This window comes from Erythrolamprus reginae, chromosome 3 (assembly GCF_031021105.1).
Source record: "Erythrolamprus reginae isolate rEryReg1 chromosome 3, rEryReg1.hap1, whole genome shotgun sequence".
Taxonomy (NCBI): domain Eukaryota; kingdom Metazoa; phylum Chordata; class Lepidosauria; order Squamata; family Dipsadidae; genus Erythrolamprus; species Erythrolamprus reginae.
The window spans coordinates 56,941,745-56,953,583 of record NC_091952.1 but is presented as its reverse complement, the minus strand read 5'-3'; the positions used below and the strand labels follow the sequence as shown (position 1 = coordinate 56,953,583).

The following is an 11,839-nucleotide window of genomic DNA, read 5'->3' as shown; positions in this document are numbered from 1 at the left end:
GTGATAGAAGCCCCGCCCACCTGTTCATAGCTTCTCTTCAGGAAACCGCATAGAGAGGCTGCATTTCTTTCCTCCTCGCTACGAAACGGGCGCCTGCGCGTTCGCTCCCTTCCTGAAAGGGGGTCTCCCGCGAAACTGCTCTTTCCCTTTTCCGACCGCCGCCATTTTCTTCCTCTCGCGGAACGTGCCGTGAAAAGCCGAATAAAAGGGGTCGCCGCCATTCTCTGGAAAAGATGGCATGGCCCAGCTCGGGAACAGGCCTCTTCTCGCTTAAAAATCCCTCAACAGTCACAAGCCGAGAAAAGCGGCCGAGCCATCTCGGGTGGAAGCGCTGAGGTAAGAAAGCACCCCTTACCCACCCATGGAGCCCCTGAGGGAAGGAGAGCAGCAGGCGGCCTCTCGCCTCAAGGCTTGCCCGCCCTCTTTATCGTCCCCTCAGCCCGACGCCCCGTTTTCACTGCTGCGGCTCTTGTCACAGCTGCTACAGCGCCTCCTGCCCGGCCCGATCAGTCCCCAATTCTGGCTGCCTTCCGAGGTCCACGCCGCCACCGCGCCGGAGACTTCTTCGGTGCCGCTGTGGGAGACGGCCGGCCTGCCTCCCATTTTGGCCGTCCAGCACCAGCTGCGCGTGGTCTCTTCCTCCTACGTGCTGGGGGGCGCCGACTCCGTGGCCGGACCTCTGCGAGCTAAGTTCCCCGAGATTTTGCAGCCGGCCCCGTGGCCGCCGCATCAAGCCGTTCTCGACGAGCCCGATACCGATGGCGGCTACCACAGTTTGGAAGTCGAGGAGCAGCTGCGGGAGGGCTGGGCGGCCCCAAAGGAGCGCGGCGGGGAAGCCCAAGAAGAGCGCGATCCCGCGAAGGCCTCGCAGGCTCTGTATAGGGAAGCGGCCGCGGAACTTAGCTCCGAGGTACAACCCGAGCTGCCGTTGGTAGCCAGGCCGGCCTGTCCTAACAAGCTAATCGATTACATTCTGGGGGGCGCCTGCAGCGGAGATGAGAGCGAGGACGAGAACAACGAGGAGGAGGAGGAGGAGGAAGACTTCGACGAGGATGATGATGGCTTTGACAGTGAAGGATCCCTTTCGGAATCGGAAATAAGCCAAGATGGAGAAAACCGTGATCTGTGGGACTCTTTCTGTCGCCCCGATCCATACGACCCGTGGAATTTCACAGCCCCTATGCAGACTGCTGAGAATGTGGGAGGAGGAGAGGAAGGGTCTACAAGAGAGTCAGATGAAGGCGAGGTGGTGGAGGAGGAATCTTCCTCCTGGAGTGAAAGTTCTGGCGAGGAAGATGAATGGGAATCTGGGAGCGTAGACGAATCTGAAAATTTGAAATTGTGGAATTCTTTCCTTAATTTGGACGATCCTTATAACCCTTTCCATTTTAAGGCGCCATTTCAGACTGCAGGAAAGAAAGGGAAATGTGACTTGAAAGGATCAAGTTTAAGCCTTAGTCCCTCTAAACGTAGTATCTTGCTTAGCTGTCAGCTTCACCTGTTTGATAATGGAGGCACTGAAAATGTGAGGTATGGCATCCTCTCTAGGAAAAAGTGTAAGGAGAAGAAAAAGGTATGAACACCTTTTATTTGTATATTGTCTATATTATTAATGTTGGAATTGTATTAATATTGATTGTTTCCTGATTGCTTTTATCCGACCCCATGTGTTGTATCTCATGATTCTTGACAAATGTATGTTTTCTTTTATGTATACTTTTATGCATATGCACCAAAAACTAATTCCTTGTGTGTCCAATCACACTGGCCAATAAATAATTCTGTTCTATTCACTATTTCAATAGTGAATTCATTTGCATTCTGGGGTATGCAAAAAATTGGCCTAATCTTTGCAAAAGATAGGTGTATGGTTTAAGCAGTGGATCAAATTTTAATGAAAGTTAAATCTTGAATGTGCAGTTTGCATTATTCCAGCCTCCTAGTAAATTGCTTCATTGTTTTCAGATTACAAAAGACTTTCTGAGAGATTTGGTCTCAAGGATCCCAGATGTAATAGCAAAAGTTCTGCTTTTGCTAATTTAAGGGGAAAAAAACATTACAATTTTCAAGTATTTGGCATCTTTATTAAAGAAAAATTAGACTCTCTCTTTCATATGCACTTAAGAATACTCCTTATATTTTAATTTATTTTGTTGATTTAATTAAAATGGGCATTTAATGCAAAAAAGGCCAGGCTCTTTGATTTAAATGTGACTAATGGGGACTCTGTCATACTATGTACAGCTTCTTCTAGAACAAGATCACAATTTAGCTGCTTTCCTTTTTCTGAAGCCATATTAAAAGATCTATTTTCCCTTTCCTTAGCAGATGTATCACTTATTTGGAAATTGTACCATCTAGTGCAAGTTCATATGGGCTTTTTTTTTTTTTGCAGCTGCCTGCTCTTGATAACTTGTTACTCCACACAGCAGTGATCAGATAATATAGTGCTTAAAGTAGTTCTGTGTCCTTGAATGTATGAAATTCCCTAGGATGCCTTTCAGATTTTTCAAAACAGCATTTAATTATATTATTTAGTCATACTTGAAGTAGAATATTCTGCAAAAGCTATAGTGGTAAATTGTTCTTAGATTGAAAAAAATGGATTTAAATAGTGTTTTTTATCTAATACATAATTTTAGTATTGAAAATGAATGTTCATTGCAGTGTTTCTTTTTATGAAAAAAAATAACAGCATATGTAAGACAAGGGATCTACTTTTTATTAAGAGAATTATATTCTCTTAATAATCCTTAAGAAGTACAAATCTCACCTCAACTCCAGTTTTGTGATCTAAAGTAAGCTTAGTGACACTGATTTGTCAAAGAGCATCCAGTGAGCTTTATGTCTGATGTCAGCTTTAAATATGCTTTTATATACATTCACATTAATTGGACATGCTTACCCAGTTGTAGACATTTTGGTGTCTGCTACATATTTTGAACTATGACTACTATATGCTCTAGTTCAGCGTTTCCCAACCAGTGTGTCGCGGCACACTGCTGTGCCGCGAGACAGGGCTAGGTGTGCCGTGAAGTTCCAGCTGGGCGGGGCGCTGCCGGTACTTCTGTCCAGGGACTCCCGCTCGCAGCTGTCCCTCGGCTCCTGCTCGATGCCGCGGTTTTCGGCTCTCCTGCTGGGCTCCAAAGAAGGAAGGCAGGAAGAAGGAGAGCTCCATTCTTCGCGCCTTTTTCCCACCTTCCTTCTTTGGAGCCCAGCAGGAGAGCCGAAAACCGCGGCATCGAGCAGGAGCCGAGGGACAGCTGCGAGCGGTAGCCCCAGGACGGAAGTACCGGCAGCGCCCCGCCCAGCTGGAACTTCTCTGGTGTCGGCGGCAAGTGTCCTTTATGGCCCGGCGGGAGGGCACTGGCGGTAGGAGCGGGGGGGATGGCTGAAGCGGCCGCAGGCAGTCGTGGGGAGATAGCGGCGGTGAGAGGGAGCTCCAGGCGGCGAGAGGGAGCGCGCTCTCTCTCTCTCTCAGCTGACTGCAAGCGGGAGCCCTGACGGTGGCGGTTGGACGTGCTGCTGGACGCCGTACATGCTGGCGCTGCGGGCCTGGCATATACGGTGTCCAGCACCATGTCCAGCTGCCGCCGTCAGGGCTCCCGCTTGCAGTCAGCTGAGAGAGAGACATATAAGAGAGGCAGAGAAAGAGACAGAGCAAGAAAGAGAGACAGCAAGAGAAGCAGAGAAAGAGAGAGAGAAAGAGAGACATAGCAACAGAGGCAGAGAGAAAAAAAGAAAGAGAGACATAGCAAGAGAAAAAGAGAGACTTAGCAAGAGAGGCAGAGAGAGAGAGAAAGAGAAAGAGAGATAGCAAGAGAGGCAAAGAGAAAGAAAGAGACATATAGCAAGACAGTGAAAGAGAGAGAGAGAGCAAGAGAGAGAAAAAAGCAAGAAAGAGATAGCAAGAGAGACAGAGAGAGAGAGAGCAAGGAAGAGAGAAAGACATAGAGGAAGGGAAGGAGGGAGAGAGAAAGAGAGCAAAAAAGAGAAAGAAAGAAAGAGGGATAGAGAGAGAGAAAGAAGGGAAGGAAGGAAAAGAGAGAAAGAGGGAGAAATAGAGCGAAAGGGAGGAAGAGAGAGGTTTTTTTTGTCCAAACTTTTCTTTAGCCCGCCCCCCCCGCTCCGCCCCCCCTTTCAATGTTCCCCAGGATTTTGAAAATATGAATAATGTGCCGCGGCTCAAAAAAGGTTGGGAAACACTGCTCTAGTTGGCATGACAGCTGTTGGGAATATCCTGAATTATCCAAAATACAATATGTTCTTGCTTTAACCACTAGTTTGCACTAGCTTTCAGGAAGCAGTATAGTGGATTACTATAAAAAATGAAGTTACTCCTTATAATTTAAATATATATGATCCATTGATACATGACCCAAGATTTCTTCTAGAAGTCTTTGTTCCCCATGGCTGATAGACTAATCTTATGACTGTTTTATTCTATTCTAATGATAACTTAGCATTTTTGTCATTTTAATTTTGCCTTCTATTGTCTAGAACTAGAGGAAAGAAAGATGCCATAAAATAACATGTTTTCAGAAATTCCTAAAGATATAAAATTGTGTATTTTATATTATTCTTCCCTATAATCATTCAGTGACTGCTTTCAAAACAAATTTCAATTCCCTTGGGTATCTTTCTAGTGACACAGAAAATTAACGAAGATCTGTATGCAATATATAGCATAATATTACACGACCTGGTAATGACACCCTAGAGAGAATTGTAGAATGATGTAAAAGGCAAGAAAGGATAAGGCACAGAGGGAGAAGCTGATGTAACTTATCATTTTGTATCTTGAAGTGGAATGGTCTTATGGATAATTCTAGTGATAGATTAAAAATGCCAAATAATATAGGATATTAGAATTATTTAAATATAAGCTTTTGACCTGATTACAAAAGAAGCAAATGATAAAGATTTTTAAGCAAGGTAAAGTAGCTAAAGGTAAAATTGTGTTCTATTAATGAGGGAAGAAAGAGAAATTCTAACATTTTTTTTTCTGTTTTAACATTTTGATGGTCTAGGACTTTAATATACTTTGCCCTGATTCCTTAAATGGCTGAACTGTATTAAACTTTAATTTCTATAAAACAAATTTCATATATAACTCCCACGCTTTAATAAATCATTTGAGCTTAACATGGAAGAAGCAGCAAGCCGGTCAAATCAAAAGCTAATTTTATTTATTCAATTTGTATGCCGCCAATCTCCCTAGGGACTCAAGGCAGTGCATTTAGGAACAATAGCAATATAGATCACAGAACACAGCCTACTTCTTGGTAAAATAGAACAATGTGGGATAGAAAATATCACCACCAGATGGATTTCTAATTGGCTAATTAATGGCACCTGCATGTAGCCCTTAATTGGAACTGCATCTACATGTAGGGAAATATGCAGTGGGGTACCTCAGTGTCTTGGTATCAGTGCTCTTCAACATCTTCATAAATACAGTGGTACCTCGAGATACGAGTTTAATTCGTTCCGGACCTGGGCTCTTAAGTCGAGCAGCTCTTATCTCGAACGACTTTTCCCCATAGGAATTAATGTAAATAATTTTAATTGGTTCCAGCCCTCAAAAAACTCACAAAGTTAGTCTAAATTATGCAGAAAGACATGTTTTTAATGAAGAAATGTACATGTACATATAAATGAATAATGAAGTTTCTTTCACTTAACTTGTAAACTTTCTTAAACTTTTAAATTTACATATGTTCAACTTCTCTGCCACCCAATCCTGTAGGACAGAGGTCCCCAACCCTTTTTGCACCAGGGACCGGCTTTAAGCGATCAAGAGAGGAATGGGTGAATGAATGGACGGAGGGTGGGAAGGAAGGAAGGAAAGAGGGAAGGGACAGGAACAGAGGAAGGAAGCAAGGAAACTTATGAAAGGGGAGAGTAAGAGAGGAATGAGTGAAGGGAGGGAGGGAGGGAAGAAGGTGGGAAGGAGAAAGAAAAGAAGAAATAGAGGAAGGGAAGGTAAAAGAGAGAAAGAAAAAGAGAAAGAAAGAAAGAAAGAAAGAAAGAAAGGGGGAAGGGACAGGAACAGAGGAAGGAAGCAAGGAAACTTATGAAAGGGGAGAGTAAGAGAGGAATGAGTGAAGGGAGGGAGGGAGGGAAGAAGGTGGGAAGGAGAAAGAAAAGAAGAAATAGAGGAAGGGAAGGTAAAAGAGAGAAAGAAAAAGAGCAAGAAAGAAAGCTGCAAGCACCCCCCCGAGCCCCCCAGGCCGGCTGCAACCTTTTAAAACACGCGCGCCGCTTCGCAGCTGTCTCCTGAAGCCGAACGCGGAAGTTAGCGTTTGGCTTCAGGAGACAGCTCCTTGGCGCTTGTATCTCGAATTTGGGCTTGTAAGTAGAACAAAAATATCTCTCCCCTCCCAGCTCTTATCTCGAGTTGCTCTTAAGTAGAGCAGCTCTTATGTCGGGGTTCCACTGTAATCTAGATGAGAGGATTAAAGGGGATCTCATCAAATTTGTAGATGACACCAAGCTGGAGGGAATTTCTAATGTTTTGAAAGATAGACTCATGATTCAAAAGGATCTTGACAAACAAGAAAAATGAGCCTATTAAAAAAATGTAGTTCAGTGGTGAGAAAAGTAAGGTCCTGCACTTAGGCAGAAAAAACTAAATACTGTATAGAATAGAGAGTACCTGGCAGTAACTGTAAGTGGGATCTAGGTCCTAACGGACCACCACTTAAGTGTTCTGCAGCTGCCAAAAAAGCCAATGTAGTTCTAGGCTGCATCAACACAGGGATTGTATCAAGATCATGAGAATAGTATCACTTTATACCACACTAGTGTGGACTTTAAATACTGCATCCAGTTTTGATCACCAAGATACCAAAAAAAGATACTGGGACCCTAGAAAAAAGGTCCAGAGAAGAGCAACAAAAATGATAAGAGATCTGGCGACTAAACCATAAGTTGAACAGTTGTGGGAACTATATTTAGGCTAGCAAAGAGAAGATGACAGGATACCTGTCTTCCAATACTCGAGGGACAATCACAGAAATTAGGGAGTTGACATATTCTCCTGAGGACAGGACAAGAATCAACATGTGGAAACTTGTTAAAGAGAGAGCCTACTTGGAACTAAGAAATTTCCCAACAATGAGAGCAATTAAGGAATAGAATAGCCTGCCTCCTGAAGTTGTGAGTACTGTACTCCATTGTTGGAGGTTTTCAATAAAAGATTGGACATTCATTTATCTAGGATGGCATAAGGCAAGGTTCGACAAACCCAGGCGCCTGGTCGCCAGTGGCGCCTAGAAAATGTTGTCTGGCGCCTAGAGCTGCCTGGGCAGGGCGCTGCGGTGCCTCTGACCTCTCCGCTCCTGCCCGATGCCGGGGTTTCTGGCGCTCTCCTGCTGGGTCCCAAAGAAGGCAGGCAGGAAGGAGAGCTCCATTCTTCGCGCCTTTTTCCCGCCTTCCTTCTTTGGAGCCCAGCAGGAGAGCGCCAGAAACCGCGGCATCGAGCAGGAACCGGGAGGTCGGAGGCACCGGCACGGCAGCGCCCGCCCAGCTGAAGGTTCCTTGTCGGCACTGGCGGTGGGAGCGGGGGGGGGGGCCGCGGCTGCAGCGGCACAGGCAGTCGCGGGGAGATGGCGGGGGGAGCGGGGGGCGGCTAAAGCGGCCCCGGGCACCGTTCCCTGTACGCTTTTCCAGGGGCGCGCAGGGAGCCGCGGCCACCCGCCCGCCTACCGGATTTCCCTCCGCGCGGCTGGGGAGGTGGATTCGCCGCCCCCGCCAGCCCGATCTCCCTCCAGTGGCTGGTGACGTAGTTCTACCGCCCTCGCCAGCCTGATCTCCCTCCGTGGGGGGGTGGGGGGCGACGAACCGACGACCGGTGGCTGTCCGTCCGTGTTGGGTGGTGCAGGGCAGGCACAGGCAGCCCCAGGGGAGAACAAGGGAGGGAGAGAAAGGAAAGAGAGAGTAAGGGAGGGAGAGAAAATTGAATGAAGGAGGGAGAGAAAGAAAGAGTAAGAAGCAGAAAGGATAGAGAAAAAGGAAGAGAAAGGGAGGGGGAGAAAGGAAAGAGGGAGGAAGGGGGGGAGAGAAAATTGAATGAAGGAGGGAGAGAAAGAAAGAGTAAGAAGTAGAAAGGATAGAGAAAAAGGAAGAGAAAGGGAGGGAGAGAAAGGAAAGAGGGAGGAAGGGGGGGAGAGAAAATTGAATGAAGGAGGGAGAGAAAGAAAGAGTAAGAAGTAGAAAGGATAGAGAAAAAGGAAGAGAAAGGGAGGGAGAGAAAGGAAAGAGGGAGGAAGGGGGGGAGAGAAAATTGAATGAAGGAGAGAAAGAAAGAGTAAGAAGTAGAAAGGATAGAGAAAAAGGAAGAGAAAGGGAGGGAGAGAAAGGAAAGAGAGAGAAAGGGAGAGAAAGGGAGGGAGAGAAAATTGAATGAAGGAGGGAGAGAAAGAAAGAGTAAGAAGTAGAAAGGATAGAGAAAAAGGAAGAGAAAGGGAGGGGGAGAAAGGAAAGAGGGAGGAAGGGGGAGAGAAAGAAGATATGAAGGAGGGAGAAAAAGAAAGAGAGATAGGAAGGAAAGAGGGAGAGAAAGGAATGAGAGAGAAAGGGAGGGAGAGAAAGGGAATGAAAGAGGGAGAAGGGGTGAGAGATAGAAAGGATAGACAGAAAGGGAGAGAAAGGAAAGAGAGAAAGGGAGGGAGAGGAAGGAAAGAGATGAGAGAGGAAGGAGGAGACAGAGGGGGTGAAAGCGATGTCAGGTGGAGACTCGGCAAAAAACCAAGTTTGCTTAAAAAAAATTCTGGCTCCTAAATTTTTTGGCTGGCTCCTAGATTCTGAACAACTTTGTCGACCCCTGGCATAAGGACAATTCTGCCTGGGCCAGCCCTATGTAGTTGAGAAAAATTAATAGCATATCACAGCATACATCCAAAACAATTGATTTTCTTTGTGTGAAAAGTTTCTATGCAGCAGATAACTTTAATAAACAACTTAGCAAGAAAGCAATAAGAAGCATAAATACCAAATTAAATGTATATTTTACATAGGAATTTGTTTCATAATGGCATAGTAGAGTTAAAAATATGTAATTTTCTTCATCCAAATGATGAATGATAAATACACTTTTAAGTTTTTGTTTTAATATCAAATATAAAATAACATCACATAAATATCTGCTAATTTGATATAACTTTATACTTTACATAGGTGACTTTTCTTGAAGAAGTTACTGAGTATTATGTAAGCATTGAGGAAGATCGCAAGGGACCTTGGGAAGAGCTTGCACGTGATGGATGCCGATTTCATAAACGAATTCAAGAGACTGAAGATGCTATTGGATATTGCTTAACAATAGAGCATAGGCAGCGAATCCGCAATAGATTCCAGGAAATGTGTTATGAAAGACCTGATATTTTTTGAACCTTTGTTAATTATTCAGGATAATATTTTTAATGATATTTGCATCTTTCAAGACATCTGCCTCTAATAGTATAAAACTCAGAATTGGAGTAATTGTAAAACTTTCTCAATTCTTTGCCAACAAATATGGTATAAAAGCTGGATGCAGTGTTGAACAAGTCTTTTGAACATCCAGTGTGTGCATAAGTGGTCCTTTCTAATGATAGTTTATTTTTGCAAAAGCCAATCCAAACATGCCTCCTTATGCATTTGTGTGTGTGTTCTGTCTTGTTCACATATATGTAAGGAAAGAAATGTGTCAAATTTTGCACTTTTGAAAAGGGAAAAAGATTTTCAAGTATATTTATTGCGTTTGGAACCTAACAATGCAGTTCTGATTTAAAGTTTGTAAATTGTACCTTGTACTTAAACTTGTATATAACAAAATTGTAATAATCATATATTTCCTATAATTGAAATGAGTTTATACTGTCTACTCCTCATTGGTCTTTTTCTTACATATTTGACTTTTAAAACATTCTGCTTAAAAGTATATCTTACATTTTTAGATATTATTATTTGAAATAGATTGCTGTATATTTACAATAAAATTGCAGACAGTTTTGAAATGCAAATGATAGGAACCATCAATTAAGTTAATAACTCATTCTTCTACATTTTTCCCATTATACCTATCTTAATGGATACAGCTGCTGTGGAGAGATCACAAAAATTTTGCAGCAGTTTTATTATTTCAAAAGGAATCTGCTCTCAGTAAAGAATTTTTTTTTATTGTAGTAAAGAAAATACAAAATACCCTTATTTGATTGCAGTCTGCTCTAGAAATTTCAAACTTACAGGAAAAATGACATTCAATGTTTGTAATGCTGATTGGTTACAAAGCTTACCAAAATAATCGGTATATATTCTTACAGCAATTTAATCATTTCTAAGGATAGTTATAGAAATACTTTTAATGCAGTAATTATTCTTAATTAATTTAGTCAGAATACATGTTTTGATTATTGTATGCTTTCCAAATACCTGCTATAAATCCAGTATTCAGAATTATTGGTATAAATACATTGGTTTAAGTTATTGATTAGTTTTAGGTGTACTTTTCTAAAGAAAGAAAGGCATGCCAGTAATATCTATTGCTGCAATATGCACTTAACAAGATATGGCTTTACTTATTTCTATTTTATGTTTTACTGACCTCATGTTTATATAATTGTTTGTTATAGTAACAAGCACTCTGTGGTTTAAACCTGGTAAATTCTAATAGAATAAATAGTCCTTAAAAACATTTTTGATATAACACAAAAGTATGTTTTGATATGTATTAGTCTAGATCAGGGGTAGGCAATGTTGGCTCTTCTATGACATGTGGACTTTAACTCCCAGAATTCCTGAATTAGTATGATTGGCTCAGGAATTCTGGGAGTTGAAGTCCACAAGTCATAGAAGAGCCAACTTTGCCTATCCCTGGTCTAGATGTATATGTAGAATACTTGATGTATATCTGAAAAAGATCCCAGTGAAGCACTGCTATAAATTTTAATTTGCTATCTGAGGCGTTTCAAATTTGGTTGCGCACTTGTGTATTTGGATTTTAATTTCTGTATAAACAGACATCAGACAAAGCCACAGAGGATAGAAACATTTTCTATCTTGATACTGTTTTAAGTATTATCTTTTATTGGTCAGTTATTGACTACTGGGAGGAATGATGATACTGTTTCTCAGTCTGAAGCCATTTTACAATGAGTGCAGATTCCTGAAATAATTCATGGCTTTTCTTTCTGTAGAATGATTTAATGGTGCTACAATGAAGGATATCTTTATAAATTTATTTAAGTAACAAGGCATGAAAAACTAATTCTAAAACTTTAAATCAAAACTGTATCATAATTTTATTTTTATATCATTTTAGGTGAACAAGAGACAGAAAACCTTTTGTTTATACAGGCTTAAAAAGATTTGATTATATCTTTCTGTTTTATATTTAAATATATATTTCTGTATATAATAAAACACTTTAAAACTAATCTATAGATTTTAATAAACTTTAAAATGTTGGGAAACTTGTGCAGCAATGGTATAGCTCTTAAAATAGGTTATTCTTTGAGAGCACGGAAATGCTTTTATAATTTGACTTTATTAAATATTTGGAATTGCTAACTATTGTTAAGTACACAAGGATGATACAGAATCAGATGTTATATGTAATTGGTTTTATCAAGGTTGTCTTAAAAGGATGCTACAATGAATTTCTCGTCCTCTTGGTCTATCCCTAGTATATAAAAAACATTGGTAACAATGATACACTTGACTCAGTTCATAAATTGGTTTCCCTCAGGAATCCTCCAAATAGTTTTCTGACAGTAGTCTTCTGTTTTGATGTATCAAAATTGTTACAGTAAATTGTGACATTTAAATGACACTGCCATATTAATGTTTTTATATA

The 11,839-nt window shown here is 41.8% G+C and overlaps 1 protein-coding gene across 1 annotated transcript; it reads left to right on the top strand.

Moving 5' to 3' along the window:
* Positions 1–11,456, top strand: PPP1R15B (protein phosphatase 1 regulatory subunit 15B). Its single transcript, XM_070745448.1, has 2 exons — positions 1–1,573; positions 9,181–11,456. Exons 1-2 carry the CDS (start codon positions 362–364, stop codon positions 9,391–9,393), a joined length of 1,425 nt encoding a protein of 474 aa, XP_070601549.1. The 5' UTR covers positions 1–361; the 3' UTR covers positions 9,394–11,456.
* Positions 11,457–11,839: the final 383 nt, after the last annotated feature.

What these genes read in the sequence shown, in the direction of transcription:
- PPP1R15B (XM_070745448.1), top strand. Translation starts at nt 362, where the DNA reads ATGGAGCCCCTGAGGGAAGGAGAGCAGCAGGCGGCCTCTCGCCTCAAG. An exon ending in AGTGTAAGGAGAAGAAAAAG is followed by an intron (nt 1,574 to 9,180) that starts GTATGAACACCT and finishes TACTTTACATAG; the next exon opens with GTGACTTTTCTTGAAGAAGT.